Source organism: Salvelinus namaycush, chromosome 1 (genome assembly GCF_016432855.1).
Source record: "Salvelinus namaycush isolate Seneca chromosome 1, SaNama_1.0, whole genome shotgun sequence".
Lineage (NCBI taxonomy): Eukaryota > Metazoa > Chordata > Actinopteri > Salmoniformes > Salmonidae > Salvelinus > Salvelinus namaycush.
The window spans coordinates 70,314,963-70,337,857 of record NC_052307.1 but is presented as its reverse complement, the minus strand read 5'-3'; the positions used below and the strand labels follow the sequence as shown (position 1 = coordinate 70,337,857).

Genomic DNA, 22,895 nt, shown 5'->3' with positions numbered 1-22,895 from the left:
AAAAGTGTATCTGTGACATTTGATTTTTTTAAACAAACAACACAACAACAGTGTGCCCAGTCTGGGCGCAGTAGGATTATCTCAAGTCTGATCATTAGTTTCATTAAAACTGAATTAGCTAATGGAGCATAGCTGAAGAGTTTTCCTGCTATCAGACTCTGCATGTAAAAGATAGGGCTATCTTTGCTGTTCAGTTACCGGTCCACAAAATACACTGTATGTTGAGGTTGTACTGTTTGCCTGCCTAAGCATGACATACTAACTAGATCAAATTTAAAATTACATTTGACCTGACTTGTGTGAGCTGGGATGCCCGGTATAACATTGGTAAAGTGCCTTATATAAGTGCCACAGAGGAGTTCCCTCCTCATATTCTCCAGATAGTGTATAGCCAGGCAGGGCAGTGTACTGGAGCTACAGATGGTCAGAGAGTGTCTTACCCTCAGGTAAACATTCACAGATGACAGAAGGTCTGAAAGTGCTCACGAGGTCTGCTGGACCTGCATGACATGATTCCTTCCTATGGACAACTCTGTTCTCTCTGACTGCCCTGCACTACACTACACTGCACACTTTACTGGAGCCTATCGTAGCTGAACTAGGCAGAGGAGGGGGATGCTGTTCTGGGCCGTTGCCTGTCTGTCCTGAGGGAGTGGACCAGAGCAAAGAGGTGCCTCAGCCTCCTGCCTCCTTTAGCCTTATCTCTGCCTTTAGACACAGAGCCAGGCCCTAAGAGCACAACACACATCCAGTCATCTAGCCACTCCATCCTCGTATAGAAATCCCATAATGGAGCCTTTGATGGCGCTCTAATCAAATCCGCATCAGTGGTGCCTAACCAGGAGTACTGGAGATGTTTTTTCCCCCATAGTTATAAGAGTAATGTAGCTATGATGTAGCTACACAGTGTAAATCAGTGGTTCCTAAACTGTAGGGCAGGTCATGTTAGTCATTGCATACCTTAGAGAGCTATTTATAACTTGTCCAGATCAACTAGCCCATGTCAGCTAAAAAAAATGTATTCAGGTTTTTTAGCCCGTAGACATTGTTGTAATATTTTGAGTCACTCAAATATTACATGAATACACATTAAACATGGCAAAATGTATAATATTGCAAGAAAATGTGCTTTAAAACTGCTAAATGTTCTTTGCACCCCATGACAAAATGTGTAGAATGGCAGGAAATAAGCTTTAACCCTGCAACATTCTCTCCACCAACAAGAGGAGTGTGAACAGTTTGTGTCATGAACAGTGCTTGTGCCCATAGAAATAGACGTGGCACTTGCGCGCTGGTGGGGGGTGGGTGGGGGTGGGGGTGGGGGGGGGGGGGGGGGGGCTGTTCCCCAATACTGGAAGGGGAGACTGAGTGAAAATGTTTGGGAACCCCTTGTGTAAATATCTTTATACTAATGGATCTATCTGTAAATTACACCAAGACTGATGTGAGTGAACACAAAAGCACTTGTACACATCAGGAGGTGAGTGAGCTGGACCGTGGTTGTGTAGGAAGAAAGGAACACTAATGTATCTGTAACTTACACCATAGACTGATCTGAACATCACAAAGCCTGTGTACTTGAGCTGGACCTTGGCTAGGTGGGAAGGAAGGAGCCATATAATTACCTATAGAATCCTCATAAATATAGAGAATTCATAGGATCTCAGTGGAAGGAACACTATTGGAGGATGGCAGTACTGACAGACAGACAGCAGGAGACTGGCCTGAGACACTTTGGGCTCACAGCTCAGATCACCACGCCATGAATAAAAGACAGGCTGCTGCTGTGTGCATAACCATCCGCTCACTGAATTCCCTTTGATACTTCATAGCCCCTATTCAGCTTCATTATATGGGGTCTATCTCTGGACTTAAATTGCCAATGAGAGGTTGGACTGTATTGGTTAGCACAGGAAGGGCTTGATAAACAGATGTGTTTGTTTTATTTCCTGTGACTTGCTCAATGATCTTTGTAGCCTACTGATACTACCATGTCTGAAACCCAAGCAAGTATAGAGAATAATGTCTAGAGAAATGTGCAATGTGCGTCTATCTGCCTGTGCATTTGCAATGTGCAAAATAATTCTGTCAATGTCGTTATCCGAAGTAATGCCAGTGAGTTCTCTATTTACCAAGACCAAACTCTTGATGTGGTTTTCTAATTGGTCATCCAGATCTGTGAAAGCAGCAGCCTATCATCTCATCCTATTGTGGGTCATCTAGATCCCTTAGGGACAGTTAGAAAAATAATGGGGTATAGAGGGGGGGGTCCAAAATACAAGGAGGGTTGTCAACTTTGTTTTTGCTTTGGGGAGTGTTGTGTGGTTTATTACTACCAACAGGTGGGGTATTGTGTTTACATTCACCGGTTTTACTATGAAATGTCTTCCATTTCCTCATCATCTTGCATACGCCTCCAATATCAAGCTGTTGCGGTACTTCCCTTATGCATGCTAACTATGCCACAGCTCAACATAGTCTACCAGTCTAACTGTCTATCCTGCCCTCTATCCACCATTCCTAGTGACAATAGTGGTAGGAGGATCGTTTGTCCAGATCTGCAATAGGCTAACTAGCAATCATACCACACAGAAAATCATTCAAAGCCGCACCCATTTTCAATATAAATCCACAAGAACATAGAGGAATAGCTGATAGGCAGCGGAGAGGCCACGTGCATCACTGCACATGAAAGAACAGCGAAGACATGAGACACGCAGATCAAAAGCTCCCCTATTGATCTTGTTTAGGGACAATCAAATGATCTAGACTAGCCTACAACAAGACCATGCAATGAATAATTGCATTATTGTTTTCAAGTGAGTACAAAATTATATTCTAGGCTGTAAACTGCAGTGAAAATGACATTTGAATAACGGTGCAAAAGCCTTGTGATTTGAATGTTTCATTCCATTAATTCCATTTGAGTCAGTCGTGACTCTACTCTTAACAGTCTATAAGGTCTAAAAAGGCACAGTACCAGTCTGGCTGTATTTTTACTTCTGATACTGAGATGCGCTGTCTGTTATGGATCATAATTCTCCCAAATTATGTCGTCCTATAATAATGTGGCCACATATGCTTCCAGCAGGCCCAGTTATTCAGGAAAGTTTAACGTGCGCTCTGCCTCCCCCCGATCCGAGCGGCTATTCCTTGCGCACCTAGAACCTAACGCTTCAATATAGCCTAAATATTTGTCATTTAACTTTTCAAATGTATTACTTTTTATGTGTGGCATAAACACAACCATTATGTTTTACCTGCACACATACATCTAAAATATCCTTCCAGTATCAAAACTGTGCACCAGCCACGCCATTTGATGAATGGGAAGAGACATCTGTTACAAAACATCAACAAGTTTAATGACATTCGGAGATTGTCAAGCCAAGTCTTCTTTACTGGGTAGAATGTAGGGAGGGATGTATCTGTTGAGATTGACATAGTCCTCTACCGGTCAAAAGTTTTAGAACACCTACTCTTTCATGGTTTTTCTTTATTTTTACTATTTTCTACATTGTAGAATAATTTTGAAGACATCAGACTATGAAATAACACATATGGAATCATGTAGTAACCCAAAAAGTGTTAAACAAATCAAAATATATTTTATATTTGAGATTCTTCAAAGTAGCCACCCTTTGCCTTGATGACAGCTTTGCACACTCTTGGCATTCTCTCAACCAGCTTCATGAGGTAGTCACCTGGAATGCATTTCCATTAACAGGTGTGCCTTCTTAAAAGTTAATTTGTGGAATTTCTTTCCTTCTTAATGCGTTTGAGCCAATCAGTTGTGTTGTGACAAGGGGGGAGGTATACAGAAGATAGCCCTATTTGGTAAAAGACCAAGTCCATATTATGGCAAGAACAGCTCAAATAAGGAAAGAGAAACAACAGTCCATCATTACTTTAAGACATGAAGGTCAGTCAATACGGAACATTTCAAGAACTTTGAAAGTTTCTTCAAGTGCAGTCGCAAAAACCACCAAGCGCTATAATGAAACTGGCTCTCATGAGGACTGCCAAAGGAATGGAAGACCCAGAGTTACCTCTGCTGTAGAGGATAAGTTCATTACAGTTACCAGCCTCAGAAATTGCAGTCCAAATAAATGCTTTACAGAGTTCAAGCAACAGACATATCTCAACATCAACTGTTCAGAGGAGACTACGTGAATCAGGCCTTCATGATCGAATTGCTGCAAAGAATCCACTACTAAAAGACACCAATAAGAGGAAGAGACTTGCTTCAGCCAAGAAACACGAGCAATGGACATTAGATTTTTGAGTTCCAACCGGCGTGTCTTTGTGAGACGCAGAGTAGGTGAACGGATGATCTCCGCATGTGTATGTCCCACCGTGAAGCATGTAGGGGGAGGTGTTATGGTGTGCCGGTGCTTTGCTGGTGACACTGTCTGTGATTTATTTAGAATTCAAGGCACACTTAACCAGCATGGCTACCACAGCATTCTGTAGCGATACGCCATCCCATCTGGTTTGGGCTTTGTGGGACTATCATTTGTTTTTCAACAGGACAATGACCCAACACACCTCCAGGCTGTGTAAGGGCTATTTGACCAAAAAGGAGAGTGACGGAGTGCTGCAACAGATGACCTCACACACCCCCGACCTCAACCAAATTGAGATGGTTTGTGATGAGTCGGACCGCATAGTGAAGGAAAAGCAGCCAAAAAGTGCTCAGCATATGTGGGAACTCCTTCAAGACTGTTGGAAAAGCATTCCAGGTGAAGCTGGTAGAGAGAATGCCAAGAGTGTGCAAAGCTGTCATCAAGGCAAAGGGTGGCTATTTGAAGAATCTCAAAAATGAAATACATTTTGATTTGTTTAACACCTTTTTGGTTACTACATGATTCCATATATGTTATTTCATAGTTTTGATGTCTTCGCTATTATTCTACAATGTAGAAAATAGTAAAAAATAAAGAAACACCCTTGAATGAGTAGGTGTTCTAAAACTTCTGACCGGTAGTGTATATTTGATTGTGGTGTTTCAAATGCAAACCATGATGTTGAAGCCCCCAAAGTCGGTATGCTTTGCTTATTGGTTGTGTGGTGCATTGGCACAGAAACCTTTTGGTGGAAAAATTGTTGCATATATTTTATATAATTGTAAATATAGCATAAAAATGTTGAAAATCTGATTTCCCCCTAGCTGATCATTTTCTGCAGCCGATTCTGATCATAGTGTAATGAAACAGGCAGGGAGAGTGAGCTCATCCGTGGTGGTCGGCCAACCATCAACCTACCGGCCTGCATGGCTTTGAATGTGCCACAAAAGCATGCTGAAGTTGCAAAATCGATATCCACGTGTATATGTTATTTGTGGTCGTAAACATTATTTTGAGTTATAGGTCATTCAATAAGGGGGGAGGGTGTGCACATTTTATACAGTACGGAGGGGGGTCATTAAGCAGAAATCATGAAACTAACAGAAACCAACAGCACTGTGCGTGTTCTTCACAGCAGCACCAGAATCTGGCCCAGTCATATCAGCAGCAGCAGTCCAATCCAACAGAGTATTCCCCCTCCGCCTCAGATACAAACACATCTGACAAAAGGCCAGATGTCTCATTTGTCTGATTAACCCAGTTCTCTTTGGCCAGACATCTAGTGAAATCTGCACTATTCATGTCTTTAACATTGGTGTTTTCTTACTACTGCTTGACACACCGACTCTCTCCCCTGTTGGAGTTGAATGGAGTAATTGGAGAAATCCTCGGCTGTCACACGTGACACGTAAATATTATTCTAATTACAGCATGTCCAGTCCGCTAGCTGTCAAATTACCAGCGCCGGGAGCCGAGCCGCACCTCTCTCTCCCGTCTTTCTTACACCTCCAGACAGAAAGGTACGCGAGACACAAAGAGAGAGAGGAGAGGGGTGGAGCCAGGCAGGATGTGTGTGCAGACAAGGTGGTTGAGCATTTTAAATGATCAAGTGATCAGACAGACCCAGACAGACCCAGACAGATCACAGATTCTACAAGGCTGTTTCCCCCTCATATTTAAGGGAACTCACTAAATGCCTTAGTGTCTGAGCTTTGTTTTTGGTTTGTTTCCTCTTACATAGGTACATCAGCACTGTGGTGTGCTGGCAGTAGCAGTCAGTATGCAAGGCTATGTCATCCCTAGCAGGATCCACAAGTAGCTGTGTGTGTTTCACATCTCCCAGTGACACCTCAGCTCTGGAGACCCAGGGGCACGAGCCACCTGACGTGTGGGAGAGTTATTTCAGGCGTTTGAGAGCATCAGTCAGACAGAGAGACAGCGTGGTGTGGAGCAGAGTGGCGCGGCATAACACACCCTGCTCTCATTAGTACAAAGCTCTGGAGGAAGCTGAGAAATAGTTGCTGTGCTGTGACGATCAGCCCAGCCTATCTTACAGCCTGTATCAGACACAGCACAGCACAACACAACACTACACGGTATAGCCATCCAATCAATATCAGACAGGAAGGAAGAGCTGCTTGTGTGAAAAGCACAAAAAATTATGTAGTATTATTATCATCATCATTTTAGTAGTATAAGTAGTAGTAGTGGTAGTGGTAGTAGTGGTGGTAGTAGTAGCGGTAGTAGTAGTAGTGGTAGTGGTAGTACAAGTAGTAGTAGTAGTGGTAATAGTAGTACTAGTGGTAGTGGTAGTAGTGTTAGTGGTAGTAGTAGTACTAGTAGTGGTGGTAGTGGTAGTAGTAGTACTAGTAGTAGTGGTAGTAGTGGTAGTAGTGGTACTGGTAGTAGTAGAGGTACTAGTAGTAGTAGAGGTACTAGTAGTAGTGGTAGTAGTGGTAGTAGTACTAGTAGTAGTAGTAGTAGTAGTGGTGGTGGTAGTACTAGTAGTGGTAGTGGTAGTAGTGGTAGTGGTGGTAGTAGTAGTGGTAGTAGTGGTAGTAGTGGTAGTGGTAGTGGTAGTAGTAGTGGTAGTAGTAGTAGTAGTGGTAGTGGTGGTAGTGGTAGTAGTGGTAGTGGTAGTGATAGTAATAGTGGTAGTGGTAGTAGTAGTAGTAGTGGTAGTGGTAGAAGTAGTAGTAGTAGTAGTGGTAGTGGTAGAAGTAGTACTAGTAGTGGTAGTGGTAGAAGTAGTACTAGTAGTGGTAGTGGTAGAAGTAGTAGTAGTAGTGGTAGTGGTAGAAGTAGTAGTAGTACTAGTAGTGGTAGTGGTAGAAGTAGTAGTAGTGGTAGAAGTAGTAGTAGTACTAGTAGTGGTAGTGGTAGAAGTAGTAGTAGTACTAGTAGTAGTAGTGGTAGTGGTAGAAGTAGTAGTAGTAGTAGTACTGGTAGTGGTAGTAGTAGTAGTGGTAGTAGTGGTAGTAGTGGTAGTGGTAGTGGTAGTAGTAGTGGTACTAGTAGTAGTCGTGGTAGTGGTGGTAGTGGTAGTGGTAGTAGTGGTAGTGATAGTGGTAGTAGTACTAGTAGTAGCAGTGGTAGTGGTGGTAGTGGTAGTGGTACTAGTAGTAGTGGTAGTAGTAGTGGTACTAGTAGTAGTCGTGGTAGTGGTAGTAGTGGTACTAGTCGTAGTCGTGGTAGTGGTAGTAGTGGTACTAGTAGTAGTCGTGGTAGTGGTAGTAGTGGTAGTGGTAGTGGTAGTGGTAGTAGTAGTAGTAGTGGTAGTGGTAGTGGTAGAAGTAGTAGTAGTAGTGGTAGTGGTAGAAGTAGTACTAGTAGTGGTTTGGTTTGTTTCCTCTTACATAGGTACATCAGCACTGTGGTGTGCTGGCAGTAGCAGTCAGTATGCAAGGCTATGTCATCCCTAGCAGGATCCACAAGTAGCTGTGTGTGTTTCACATCTCCCAGTGACACCTCAGCTCTGGAGACCCAGGGGCACGAGCCACCTGACGTGTGGGAGAGTTATTTCAGGCGTTTGAGAGCATCAGTCAGACAGAGAGACAGCGTGGTGTGGAGCAGAGTGGCGCGGCATAACACACCCTGCTCTCATTAGTACAAAGCTCTGGAGGAAGCTGAGAAATAGTTGCTGTGCTGTGACGATCAGCCCAGCCTGTCTTACAGCCTGTATCAGACACAGCACAGCACAACACAACACTACACGGTATAGCCATCCAATCAATATCAGACAGGAAGGAAGAGCTGCTTGTGTGAAAAGCACAAAAAATTATGTAGTATTATTATCATCATCATTTTAGTAGTATAAGTAGTAGTAGTGGTAGTGGTAGTAGTGGTGGTAGTAGTAGCGGTAGTAGTAGTAGTGGTAGTGGTAGTACAAGTAGTAGTAGTAGTGGTAATAGTAGTACTAGTGGTAGTGGTAGTAGTGTTAGTGGTAGTAGTAGTACTAGTAGTGGTGGTAGTGGTAGTAGTAGTACTAGTAGTAGTGGTAGTAGTGGTAGTAGTGGTACTGGTAGTAGTAGAGGTACTAGTAGTAGTAGAGGTACTAGTAGTAGTGGTAGTAGTGGTAGTAGTAGTAGTAGTACTAGTAGTAGTAGTAGTAGTAGTGGTGGTGGTAGTACTAGTAGTGGTAGTGGTAGTAGTGGTAGCGGTGGTAGTAGTAGTGGTAGTAGTGGTAGTAGTGGTAGTGGTAGTGGTAGTAGTAGTGGTACTAGTAGTAGTCGTGGTAGTGGTGGTAGTGGTAGTGGTAGTAGTGGTAGTGGTAGTGATAGTGGTAGTAGTACTAGTAGTAGCAGTGGTAGTGGTGGTAGTGGTAGTGGTAGTAGTAGTGGTACTAGTAGTAGTCGTGGTAGTGGTGGTAGTGGTAGTGGTAGTAGTGGTAGTGGTAGTGATAGTGGTAGTAGTACTAGTAGTAGCAGTGGTAGTGGTGGTAGTGGTAGTGGTACTAGTAGTAGTGGTAGTAGTAGTGGTACTAGTAGTAGTCGTGGTAGTGGTGGTAGTGGTAGTGGTAGTAGTGGTAGTGATAGTGGTAGTAGTACTAGTAGTAGCAGTGGTAGTGGTGGTAGTGGTAGTGGTACTAGTAGTAGTGGTAGTAGTAGTGGTACTAGTAGTAGTCGTGGTAGTGGTAGTAGTGGTACTAGTAGTAGTCGTGGTAGTGGTAGTAGTGGTAGTGGTAGTGGTAGTGGTAGTAGTAGTAGTAGTGGTAGTGGTAGTGGTAGAAGTAGTAGTAGTAGTGGTAGTGGTAGTGGTAGAAGTAGTACTAGTAGTGGTTTGGTTTGTTTCCTCTTACATAGGTACATCAGCACTGTGGTGTGCTGGCAGTAGCAGTCAGTATGCAAGGCTATGTCATCCCTAGCAGGATCCACAAGTAGCTGTGTGTGTTTCACATCTCCCAGTGACACCTCAGCTCTGGAGACCCAGGGGCACGAGCCACCTGACGTGTGGGAGAGTTATTTCAGGCGTTTGAGAGCATCAGTCAGACAGAGAGACAGCGTGGTGTGGAGCAGAGTGGCGCGGCATAACACACCCTGCTCTCATTAGTACAAAGCTCTGGAGGAAGCTGAGAAATAGTTGCTGTGCTGTGACGATCAGCCCAGCCTGTCTTACAGCCTGTATCAGACACAGCACAGCACAACACAACACTACACGGTATAGCCATCCAATCAATATCAGACAGGAAGGAAGAGCTGCTTGTGTGAAAAGCACAAAAAATTATGTAGTATTATTATCATCATAATTTTAGTAGTATAAGTAGTAGTAGTGGTAGTGGTAGTAGTGGTGGTAGTAGTAGCGGTAGTAGTAGTAGTGGTAGTGGTAGTACAAGTAGTAGTAGTAGTGGTAATAGTAGTACTAGTGGTAGTGGTAGTAGTGTTAGTGGTAGTAGTAGTACTAGTAGTGGTGGTAGTGGTAGTAGTAGTACTAGTAGTAGTGGTAGTAGTGGTAGTAGTGGTACTGGTAGTAGTAGAGGTACTAGTAGTAGTAGAGGTACTAGTAGTAGTGGTAGTAGTGGTAGTAGTAGTAGTAGTACTAGTAGTAGTAGTAGTAGTAGTGGTGGTGGTAGTACTAGTAGTGGTAGTGGTAGTAGTGGTAGCGGTGGTAGTAGTAGTGGTAGTATTGGTAGTAGTGGTAGTGGTAGTGGTAGTAGTAGTGGTACTAGTAGTAGTCGTGGTAGTGGTGGTAGTGGTAGTGGTAGTAGTGGTAGTGGTAGTGATAGTGGTAGTAGTACTAGTAGTAGCAGTGGTAGTGGTGGTAGTGGTAGTGGTAGTAGTAGTGGTACTAGTGGTAGTCGTGGTAGTGGTGGTAGTGGTAGTGGTAGTAGTGGTAGTGGTAGTGATAGTGGTAGTAGTACTAGTAGTAGCAGTGGTAGTGGTGGTAGTGGTAGTGGTACTAGTAGTAGTGGTAGTAGTAGTGGTACTAGTAGTAGTCGTGGTAGTGGTGGTAGTGGTAGTGGTAGTGGTAGTAGTGGTAGTGGTAGTAGTAGTAGTAGTAGTAGTGGTAGTGGTAGAAGTAGTAGTAGTAGTGGTAGTGGTAGAAGTAGTACTAGTAGTGGTAGTGGTAGAAGTAGTACTAGTAGTGGTAGTGGTAGAAGTAGTAGTAGTAGTGGTAGTGGTAGAAGTAGTAGTAGTACTAGTAGTGGTAGTGGTAGAAGTAGTAGTAGTGGTAGTGGTAGAAGTAGTAGTAGTACTAGTAGTGGTAGTGGTAGAAGTAGTAGTAGTACTAGTAGTAGTAGTGGTAGTGGTAGAAGTAGTAGTAGTAGTAGTACTGGTAGTGGTAGTAGTAGTAGTGGTAGTAGTGGTAGTAGTGGTAGTGGTAGTGGTAGTAGTAGTGGTACTAGTAGTAGTCGTGGTAGTGGTGGTAGTGGTAGTGGTAGTAGTGGTAGTGATAGTGGTAGTAGTACTAGTAGTAGCAGTGGTAGTGGTGGTAGTGGTAGTGGTACTAGTAGTAGTGGTAGTAGTAGTGGTACTAGTAGTAGTCGTGGTAGTGGTAGTAGTGGTACTAGTAGTAGTCGTGGTAGTGGTAGTAGTGGTAGTGGTAGTGGTAGTGGTAGTGGTAGTGGTAGTGGTAGTAGTAGTAGTAGTGGTAGTGGTAGTGGTAGAAGTAGTAGTAGTAGTGGTAGTGGTAGAAGTAGTACTAGTAGTGGTAGTGGTAGAAGTAGTACTAGTAGTGGTAGTGGTAGAAGTAGTAGTAGTAGTGGTAGTGGTAGAAGTAGTAGTAGTACTAGTAGTGGTAGTGGTAGAAGTAGTAGTAGTGGTAGTGGTAGAAGTAGTAGTAGTACTAGTAGTGGTAGTGGTAGAAGTAGTAGTAGTACTAGTAGTAGTAGTGGTAGTGGTAGAAGTAGTAGTAGTAGTAGTACTGTTAGTGGTAGTGGTAGAAGTAGTAGTAGTGGTAGAAGTAGTACTAGTAGTAGTACTAGTAGTGGTAGAAGTAGTAGTAGTACTAGTAGTGGTAGAAGTAGTAGTAGTACTAGTAGTGGTAGTGGTAGAAGTAGTAGTAGTACTAGTATTGGTAGTGGTAGAAGTAGTAGTAGTACTAGTAGTAGTAGTGGTAGTGGTAGAAGTAGTAGTAGTACTAGTAGTGGTAGTGGTAGAAGTAGTAGTAGTACTAGTAGTAGTAGTGGTAGTGGTAGAAGTAGTAGTAGTACTAGTAGTGGTAGAAGTAGTAGTAGTACTAGTAGTGGTAGTGGTAGAAGTAGTAGTAGTACTAGTATTGGTAGTGGTAGAAGTAGTAGTAGTACTAGTAGTAGTAGTGGTAGAAGTAGTAGTAGTACTAGTAGTGGTAGTGGTAGAAGTAGTAGTAGTAGTACTAGTAGTAGTAGTGGTAGTGGTAGAAGTAGTAGTAGTACTAGTAGTGGTAGAAGTAGTAGTAGTACTAGTAGTGGTAGAAGTAGTAGTAGTACTAGTAGTGGTAGTGGTAGAAGTAGTAGTAGTACTAGTAGTGGTAGTGGTAGAAGTAGTAGAGGTAGTAGTAGAGGTACTATTAGTCTTGTTGTTGTTTGTTGTTGTTTTTGCTGCTGTTGTTTTGTTTTTGGAGTGAACCAGATGCAGTCAGGGGGCACGTAGCACGAAGCGAGAAGAAATTATAGGTTGAAGGCTGGAGGCCAAAGGTGGGGTACTTGAAAGATGAGGCACTCTGGGGAGAGGTAGAATACAAGCATGGAGAGGCAAAGTAAGGGTCTGGAGGGTAGCTAGGAGAAAATAGGAGAGGGCTGAGACTGGAGGGAAGGTAGATAGCAGAAAGTAGGGGAGGCTTAAAGCTAAAGGGGAGTTACCATAGAGGCCTGGGGTGTTATTGAAGGCGAGGCGGAGGTTGTGATTGTTGCAGCCCAGAGTCTACAGGGCTTGTTATGAATGTAGGCTTGGTTTCGACAGCACAGAAAAAGTCAGACAGTCTAAGTGTCGAGCTCAACCATTCCTGTTGCCATTATCCTGTCTTCCTGCTGAACTCATACAGACAGCTTCCAAGGTTTGCTGTTGACAGGTAATCAATCTGAGCGATGCCCATGTGTAGGTCAGTGTCAAGGAGCAATACGATCAGGCTGTTTCAGCATCTCCTCTAATCCCCTCCACCTTCAAAAGTCGGGGTTGTTACTCCTGTTTTGAGAGACAGCAATCTTCCCCTTATAACCCATAGTAACCCTTGGCACTCCACTCCTCATCCTCCTAGGATTACTGACTTGAACTGTGGTCAGTGCAGAAGCATTGAAGCTTATCCACAGATACAAGGACGGGGCTATCCCGTCTGCATTCTATTTCACTTAGCATTCCACCCACTGTTCCACAGCTCCACTCACATGTCCGCCCTCATCAGGCCTGCCTGTAATCAGTGGGGCCGGTGACAGGAAAACACAGAGTGTGTGAAAACAGCAGGGCTTACTTAAAAGAGAGGCCAAAGTAAACAGTGACAGGGCCAATTCCATTTACCTATCTCACAGCAAATATTCAGCAGGTAGATCACCACTGGTTATTGAAGATACAAGAGGAGAGGAGGAGAGGGAGGAGAGGAGGAGAGGAGGAGGAAAGGAAGGAGAGTGAGGAGGGGGAGGAGGAGAGGAGGAGAGAATGAGAGGGGGGGAGGAGAGGAGGTGGAGGAGTAGAGGGAGGAAAGGGAGGAGAGGAAGAGAGGGAGGAGAGGAGGAGAGGAGGAGGAGGAGAGCAGGAAAGGGAGGAGAAGAGACCAGAGCATCTCAACTACGGGAGAGAGGAGAGAGGTTCCAGTGGCTCAGAGATAATGTGTAGTCTGAACACAGACACCACATGGAAACACTGAGGGCAATATCCCCCTCTTTCATCTGTTTCTCTCTCTTCCATCTAGCTTTTCTCTCTTCTTTCACCTTCCACTCTTTAGTCCTCCTCTCCATCTGTTGCCTCCACCACAGACACAGGCAAGAGAGCAGCCAGCCGTTTCCCCGCAGACTTGCCTCCCTACCCTCTTCTAATATCCGGCAGCGAACCAGCCAACTTTGAAAACATTACGTGCAAAAAGTGCTCCACTTTCTGAACTTTTATAACAACCTCCAGCAGCCTGTCTGAGCTGTCATCGATAGGGGAGGGGAGGGGCTCTGTGGCGTGTGCTGCTGTGGCATGCGTGCTCTGCTGATAGGTCAAGAGCTTCTCAAGCATCCTAATAAGATATGTGCCAATTAAAGCCTTCTGGTGCTGCGGCTTCAGCACAGATAATTAATTTAACCCGTGGATCGCTGCTGACAGGTAGCATTTGTTTACACGTCTCTACTTTCATGAGCTGCCAACCAACCATGCCTCTGACGACTCTGCGTAATATTTACACAACCGCCCCTTCCCATCCGACTACATACAGCATAACACTGTTACCTGCAGTTTCCATGGGAATCACCTATACGAAGGGACTGTCTGCATTCCCTTACCTTGAGCTTGTTATAAACTAATAAGCAGCAGTGTGGTGATGCCTTGGCTAGAACAGCTGTAATGTCTCAGAGCATGAAAGTCAACTACTCTGAAAACAATATACTGAAGATGTTCATGTGGAGGCAGCAGGCGTCTCCAACTTTATTTTAAATAGCTTTCTTTCAGCTTTCGCTGCTTTCAGTTGTATTCCACTGAATATTGATGTGGTTCATTATGCTTAGCTTGTACTCTTACAGCTGAGACATATGAGTCAAGCCATGTGTTATTTATGCTTCTTGGGCTGCTGATTAATGCAGTCTGGTTGTATACAGTACAGTACATGCTGGCCTGCCCTCAGACTTCTACTAATAAGACTGTAGCCTACGACCCCTGCGATCCTGTCCAATCTCTGACCTTCAGTTAGGATCAAAGGTTGAATAAAAGCCAATACATTTGCAGCGTCATGCAGCTCATTAACAGTTGAAGTCGGAAGTTTACATACACTTAGGTTGGAGTCATTAAAACTTGTTTTTCAACCACTCCACAAATGTCTTGTTAATTAACAAACTATAGTTTTGGCAGTCGGTTAGAACATCTACTTTGTGCATGACACAAGTCATTTTTCCAACAATTGTTTACAGACAGATTATTTCAATTATAATTCACTGTATCACAATTCCAGTGGGTCAGAAATGTACATACACTAAGGTGACTATGCCTTTAAACAGCTTGGAGAATTCCAGAAAATTATGTCATGGCTTTAGAAGCTTCTGATAGGCTAATTGACATCATTTGAGTCAATTGGAGGTGTACCTGTGGATGTATTTCAAGGCCTACCTTCAAACTCAGTGCCTCTTTGCTTGACATCATGGGAAAATCAAAAGAAATCAGCCAAGACCTCAGAATTTTGTTTTAGACCTCCACAAGTCTGGTTCATCCTTGGGAGCAATTTCCAAACGCCTGAAGGTACCACGTTCATCTGTACAAACAATAGTACGCAAGTATAAACACCATGGGACCACGCAGCCGTCATACCGCTCAGGAAGGAGACGCGTTCTGTCTCCTAGAGATGAACGTACTTTGGTGCGAAAAGTGCAAATCAATCCCAGAACAACAGCAAAGGACCTTGTGAAGATGCTGGAGGAAACCGGTACAAAAGTATCTATATCCACAGTAAAACGAGTCCTATATCGACATAACCTGAAAGGCTGCTCAGCAAGGAAGAAGCCACTGCTCCAAAACCGCCATAAAAAAAGCCAGACTACGGTTTGCAACTGCACATGGGGACAAAGATCGTACTTTTTGGAGAAATTTCCTCTGGTCTGATGAAACAAAAATAGAACTGTTTGGCCATAATGACCATCATTATGTTTGGAGGAAAAAGGGGGAGGCTTGCAAGCCGAAGAACACCATCCCAACCGTGATGGCAGCATCATGTGGTGGCAGCATCATGTTGTGGGGGTGCTTTGCTGCAGGAGGGACTGGTGCACTTCACAAAATAGATGCGCCACGTTAATCTTGTTTTGCTAATTACTTCAGTAAATGTGAAGCCCCAAGTTCCTTGTATTCGGAGTCTTCCTTATTATACCCTTAAAGTCATAAGAGCTAAGACACTACAGGCTCAGTGAGCTGAATGATGAAAAGCTAGTGGCTGCTCTTTACCCACCGCGGGCACAGGCCTGGAGGGGGCATGGACACTAAGTCTCTCTGTCTTCCTCCAGGCTCTCTCCTGAGTTTCTGCTGGTTAAGAATAGGGCATTTAAAAAGTTCCTCCCTGTGTCCATGGCAGTGATCCTTCATTTAACAAGCTCATTATTTCACCTTGTTTTTGTCCCTCGTGCTCCTCTCTGCCTCGTGCTCCTCTCTGCCGCGGCTGCGTTTGCATGAGGCGAGCGGCTGTGGTGGCAGCGATCGGGGGAAGGAAGGAAGTGTTTGATGCGTGTCGGTATCGGAGGAGAGCCGTAGAGAGACAGAGGTCTTTCAGAGGGAAAGGCGGTAATGGATCCCACTAATGATATGGCCTTTGCTTTCATGACTCCCACAATAACACCAACCTGGTTCTACATTGATTAAGATTATGATTACCATGGCGACGCTGAGGAGGTCACGCGTCTTGCCGGTTCCTGCTCCACTTTCCTTTTTTATTGCAATGTTTCTATTCTACTGAGCCATTTACTTGATGTTCCTATTTTTATGTTTGATTATTTCTTATTGTTGCATTTTCGAGAAGCAACCTGCAAGTAAGCATTTCGTTGGACGATGTATACCATGCGTATCCCGTACATACGACTAATACAACTTGAAACTTGAAACATGGATATTCAGGGCCCATATTGAAAGGATAACCTTGGGAAGCTGAAGGTTGGGGGTGTGGGAATGTAGACTGTTCTCTGAAGGTGTTAGGCAGGAAGGCAATGCATCTGATCACATCACATAACAATGCATTAATATCCATTATCCACCTTCAATCTGCTCAGCTACTGTAATGGAAGATAAAAATAACTGAGAAAATTGTTATTGAATGAAAGGAAGTATATTTCAGCTATGCTATCCATCACAATGAATATGTTAAGTCAATGGGGACTTGCATGCTCATTTGATTCACCTGGGTTTTGTACTATTGCTGCAATTTGTGACACAGAAATAAAAGACAAATGAACACAGTTTACTTGCATCACTTCGGCAGAGTTTGTGGATTCCTAACTTGTATAAGCGAATTTGCTGAACCTCATAAGGAAGCAAATTTGAACAATTGATCATTGTTTCACAGCCTGGAGAAAATCAATAGAATAGTTTGTTTAAGGGTGAAATTGCAATCAAACAGCAACATATATATTAGTTTCAACGAAATTCATGGTATAGACAAATGTTTCTTACAAAACTAAACACACAGCTTTTTACAGTAAGGCATTTTGATGCTATTCAGGGCATTGCCTAGCACCCAGACTGCATTGGGAACCAGATAAACTAGGGGAAAGAGAGAGAAAATGTATTAGTAAAGGCAAAGATTAATTTCCTTTTTAATTGAAAGATCAGTGAAAGACTGAGATTTTTACAGCTATCTATTGCACATGCAATTACCTATCCACAAAGTCAATTTCATCTAAATTCAAGCAGTGAAGACATGTACTCAACTGTATTCAATTCAACAGACAGAAAGTGAACTTGCATTGAACCCAACGAGGCGCACATTGGAATTACTGATTGTACTAATTTGAGGAGAATCCAGCACGGGGTAAAGCTGGCTATAATCCAGCACATTAAAGCCACATAATTAAATAGAACACTATTATACTGTTTCTCTATGGATAAAGCTATGGTTGTGACAGTGAGCAACATCACTGACAAAATCCTGGTCCCAGATCTGTTTGTGGAGTCTTGCCAACCCCATACAACGTGACAATTACTATACAGTAGGAGTTGGCCAGACCGTACAAAGAAATCTGGTACCAGGCTAGTGAGCAGAGCAGTGTGAGTGACAACACAGTGCTCCTGACAAAAACAGCACTTAGCAGGAAGCAGTTATTAGACCTCAGGAGATTTCAATTACTGGCCTGATGGGGTTCCTGATCAATGGTGAAGCATGTATCTAGATGAGATAGTCCAGGAAAGATGCTTCTGTGTGTGTGTGTGTGTGTGTGTGTGTGTGTGTGTGTGTGTGTGTGTGTGTGTGTGTGTGTGTGTGTGTGTGTGTGTGTGTGTGTGTGTGTGTGTGTGTGTGTGTGTGTGTGTGTGTGTGTGTTTGCATGCGTGCGTGAGCCATTGGAGCCTAGCAGTGCTGTGTGTAGTGGACATTTTATCTTGGTAATAGTATGGTGTGTCCTGTTAGATATGCATGTGTTTTATATTCAACAATGTCAACTGACATACAAGATGCACTGAGACATTATTAGGGTTAGGAGATCAAATAAGGCTCCGACAGCTGAACAAGATTAGAAAATGTCAAACTGTGTGCCATCACCTCCCTAAACCTGCTACAGAGGAATAAACAGAATCCCAGACACTACAACAACCAACCCCCCAAGCCCTTCTGCAGTGCATACTAATCTAAAACAACATTGTATCTGGCTGTATGGTTGTATGGTTTTCTCCCAACCCCTCTGAGACGTATCTAAGTGTTAGAGGAGACGGGGGCCTTGCAGATCTCACCAGTTAAGGGGGGTGGTGGGCCGTGACCCACATCTGGGGCCCCCTCACTCTGCAGGTTCCTATTACTTCCCTCTGTAGATTGGAAGTGACAGGCCACTCTGGCAAAAGTGTCTGAGCCCCTCTCCCATCAGCAGCCGCACAGCCATCCGCCAAGCTGTCAGCCTGATTACACATCAACGAGAGAGGGGGACGGGGGAGGGGATGGGGGACCCCGGGAAAGGAGATGTCCAGCTGGAGAACACACACTAAACACAACGCCTGTCTGTCCTGTCCCACTGGTTGACTGGCTCAGTCACATCTGCCAATAGACACGTCACCACCTGTCTGTCTGTTTGTCCCTCAGCTCAGACATTCCTCTCTGTGTCGCAGAACCAACCTATCTTTTCTAGCTACCCCACTAAGAAATCAACCTAGCAAATAGTTCACAGACTCCTTACCCCACAACTAGGACCATCAAAACACAACTCATTTACCAACGTTTCATGGTGCTGCAGATTCATTACTTAAATAGATCTAGATACCTACCTGTCTCTGTCTCCCCCCTGGGTAAAGCAGCTGATGTGGAGGAGAGGAGAGCGATACAGTGAGTCAGCAGGCCTTCTACCTGATATTACAGCAGGAGGAATTCACTCCATTACCTGGGTCTGATGCATCAAAGGACTACCTCTCCTCCTCAACAAGCAATAACTAAACATGTTGTCTCGTTTACTTAAGTGCTCACTCTCGCTCTCTCCCTCCCTCCCTCTCTCTCTCTCTCTTCTCTTCTCTTCCCAGGTGTGAAGCTAAGAGGAACAGCTCGGCAGTCCAGAGAGGTACGTTGTTTTCTACTCCTCCTCCTTTCAAACAGAGAGAGAGTGTATGTGTTTTTTTATCTAATATGGTGTTGAGTGGCAGTGCAGTTTCTGTGTGTGTGTCTGATAACATCAGTGTAGCAAGGCTGACCTAAGGCTTCCCCCAGTGTGCCAGGGGTGGGCCAGCTCTCTGCAGCCCATGGAGAGTAAAGTAGTCTTTGTTTTTGCAAGCTGGAATGGCTCATAGGAGCAGGAGCCTGTTTCTGTAGCGTGCAACCCCTGGACAGGATGCTAGTCTATTGCAGGGCCTTACCCCCAGTCTATCTCCTTAATGCTGAGTGCCAAACAGACTGAGGCGCATTTTTACAGTCTTTGGTATGATTCGACCAGGGATCGAACTCCCAAACTTCCAGTCTCAGGGCGGACACTCTAACCACAAGGCCACTGAGTTGGTCCAGCCCAGGGAGAGCCAGGGGATAAAGGCTCTGTGGAGGTCTTGGTGTGAGGCTGCAGGAGCGAGAGAGAAAGCGAGAGAGAGGGCACAGCCAGGGCTCCGACTACTAGATACTGTAATACCAGCCTGGAGATGAGGGGGTTGTGTCAGTGTGTAGCTGTAGGAGAGAGAGAGAAAGAGAGAGGGGGCACATCCAGGGCTTAGACTACCACCTCCTGTAATACCAGCCAGGAGACGAGGGGGTTCAGTGTGAGACTAGCTGGCTTTGAGGCTGCAGGAGAAAGAGCACAGCCACGGCTGGTTGCTATGTCAGGCACACTCCTTCTGGTTCCTCTCTTTCCTCCCACTGACCTCAGTTTGCTCTGGTGTTCTGCTCTCAATAGAGATGAGAGACTTCCATTAGTGTGAGTCCTGCATGTGGGTTTCTGATGTGGGCTGGCTACACTGTGGCTGATCCTGCTCTGCTTCCCAAAATGAAACGGTCAGGGAACCATTCCTACTACTGCTTCCTCCTTTGGAGGTTTCCCAGGGGATATAGGTGGGAGTACTGGGCATCTGATCCAATGGATGTCAGATAGGAGATGAGCACAAATTCATGATGTGTTCCCATCACGTTATCCGTACAATTAGGATTATACATGCAATCTATTGGCTTTATGGCGCCATAATGACTTTTAATTGAAATAAAATGTCAAAACGCATGATAGCCTCAGGCCATCTTACCATGGTAATCTGCCTGTAGATGATTCAAATTTAGATTTCCCATTAAGTGTTTATAAGACATTTATATGACATTAGAGCTCTGTTTATTGGTAGTTCACCCAGTCATTTACAGTGTGTGGCATTTCAATCGGAAAGGTTGGAGAGTTGGTCAAGATGTAGAGAAACAGCACCACTAAGTGTTGAGTCTGAGCACTGCAGAAATCAGGAACGTATAGATTTTTTTTAAATCCACCGAAGGTTTTTAAAAGAGGGTTGCTGAATTAGTTCACGGAACTTTACAAAGAGTGTTTCACTGAATAAACATATTTTCATTTTGAATCCCAGAGAAGTTTAAATAACCAACACCTGTTCAATCAAATCAATAAAATGTATTTAGAAATCCCTTTTTACATAAGCAATGTCACTAAGTGCTAACCCGGCCTAAATGTCACTAACCCGGCCTAAAACACCAAAGAGCAAGCAATGCAGATGTAGAAGCACCTGTTATTGAAGTCTTGCATACATTTGACATCTTTGAGTGCCATATGTAAAGTCGATGTGTTATCTTTGTCCATCAGGCGCTGTGTACTCAGGACAGTGAGGGTGTGAGATTCAGCACAGGCCAGGACCAGAGACTGGCTGTGGAAGGCCCCATCCCCCCCATGCAGTTCCCTGCCTTCCAGTGGACTAGACATTCAGCCACCCCTGGCTCTAGGGAACAGGACATGGGCTCCCTGCGCGTCACCAAGCGCCACAGGAAACTACTGAAAACCAGCCCTGTGGTCTCTAACAACTCACTCAACTCCTCCTCGTCCTCCTCGGGTTCCCCGGACTCTCCTGAGGAGAGCTGGCAGTGGCACAGACTGTCCCACATCCAGGAAGCTCGGCGGAGGCTGATGAAGGAGGTCTGTGCCAAGTACAAGAGCAGCATCTCCAGGACCATCACACCTCACCACGTGTCCCGGATCTATGTGGAGGACAAGTACAAGCTGCTGTACTGCGAGGTGGCCTATTGATGATCTGATTATTGATTATTGGGCTTCTGAATATTGCTGTTATATACTGCTATCTATATTTATACAACTTATTAATTATTGATGTGTTTTTTTCATTATGACTGTGATGCTGGCTGCAATGATTTAACAAACCAATTAATAAAGTATTTTTTAAATCTAATCTTATTTCTTTAGGTGCCCAAGGCGGGCTGCTCCAATTGGAAGAGGATCCTCATGGTGCTGTCTGGCCTGGCGTCGTCCACCCACGAGATCAAACATGACGCCGTCCACTACGGCAACCACCTCAAGAGGCTGGACAGCTTCGACCGCCAGGGCATCACGCAGCGCCTGGAGACCTACACCAAAGTCCTGTTTGTCCGCGAACCCCTGGAGAGGCTGGTGTCCGCCTTCAGGGACAAGTTTGAGAACCCCAACACCTACTATCATCCTGTATTCGGGAAGCCCATCATCTCCAAGTACAGGGTAAACGCCTCCAAGGTGGCCCTCAGGACAGGCAGCGGAGTGACCTTCCAGGAGTTCATGCAGTATCTGTTGGATGTGCACAGGCCTGTGGGCATGGACATTCACTGGGAGCCTACCAGCCAGCTGTGCAGCCCTTGTCTGCTGGACTACAACTTCATCGGCAAGTTTGAGACCATGGAGGAGGAGGCTAATTTCTTACTACGTAGAACTGGTGCCCCGCATAACCTCACCTTCCCCAGGTTTAAAGACAGGAACCCCAAGGCTGAGAGGACTTCAACTCATTTAACCCATCGCTACTTTGCACAGCTCAGCACTTCACAGAGACAGAGAGCTTATGACTTTTATTACATGGACTACCTTATGTTTAACTACTCCAAACCTTTTAAAGATTTGTATTGATTGACTCTCTAATCTCTGTTTGAGTCCTCAAATCTCCCCTGGCTTTAAGTGGAGGAGCGCACCATAAAAATGACTTCCTTTTACAAGTATTACTAGAAGATCAACACATGAAAACAATGTCTTGGTCAGGCATGTCAATGTGGTCCTGTATTAAATACCGGTGGCTAACTGCAAAACATCGAACTCACAAACAATTTATCACTGCACAGTCAGTGACGTGAAAAGACAGTTCAATGCTTTAAAATGTGTTACGTGAAGTGGTACCCACCTATCATTTTTTGCACTTAGTGTAGCAAATTCTTTCTCCAAAAACATATTGACTCAGACTGAGCATTAGTCTGCCACACTACTGCTGGAGAGTGTGTCTGGACAGTCTTATAGGGCAGCATCCCCCTTAAGTATTCCTAAGTACTACTTTACCACACCATCCCACTACCCTTTAGAATAAACATCCTCATCACTGTCATCAAGGCTTTTTCTGACACTAATATTTAAAAACTGTACAAAGGGCATTCAGATGACTATATATATTTTTCTATGTATTTCTATAATGGATATATTCACTGCTTCTTTGTGGGGATTTTCATTTCTGATATCACTGATTGTTATTTCAGTAATTATATGGTGAGTGTGTGTAGAGAATATCTGGCTATATTTAGGCCTCTTGTGTCCCCCTGTACATCAGACCCTGTAAAACACGTGTCAAACTCATTCCATGGAGGGCCAAGTGTCTGCAGGTTTTTGCTCCTCCCTTGTACTTGACTGAACAATGAAGGTCATTGATTAGTTAGGAACTCCCCTCACCTGGTTGTCTAGGTCTTAATTCGACACAAATATAAAAGAAATAACAAAAACCAGAATACAGTCGACCCTCCATGGAATGAGTTTGACACCCCTGTTGTAAAACATGCTGGTTAACACATGGACATGTAAAAATTCCACTCCAATCTTTCCCTAATTACCCAATATGCCCCTGCAGTGTTAGAGAGAGCAGAACACTGACACCATCTCTTATACTGACACTGACAGAGTCACAAAGCAGCTTATCCTACCTGTGTGTGTGTGTGTGTGTGTGTGTGTGTGTGTGTGTGTGTGTGTGTGTGTGTGTGTGTGTGTGTGTGTGTGTGTGTGTGTGTGTGTGTGTGTGTGTGTGTGTGTGTGTGTGTGTGTGTGTGTGTGTGTGTGTGTAACAGAGAGCGAGACGT

At 44.4% G+C, this 22,895-nt stretch overlaps 1 protein-coding gene across 1 annotated transcript in view; it reads left to right on the top strand.

The window, feature by feature from the left end:
• LOC120052753 (carbohydrate sulfotransferase 8-like) overlaps positions 1–21,690 on the top strand; it is a 28,143-nt gene extending 6,453 nt beyond the window's left edge. Inside the window, exons 2-3 of the mRNA XM_038999851.1 lie at positions 20,392–20,817; positions 21,004–21,690. Coding sequence (XP_038855779.1) covers positions 20,392–20,817; positions 21,004–21,690 — 1,113 coding nt within the window. The remainder of the gene's footprint in view (positions 1–20,391; positions 20,818–21,003) is intronic.
• The last annotated feature ends 1,205 nt before the right edge of the window (positions 21,691–22,895 follow it).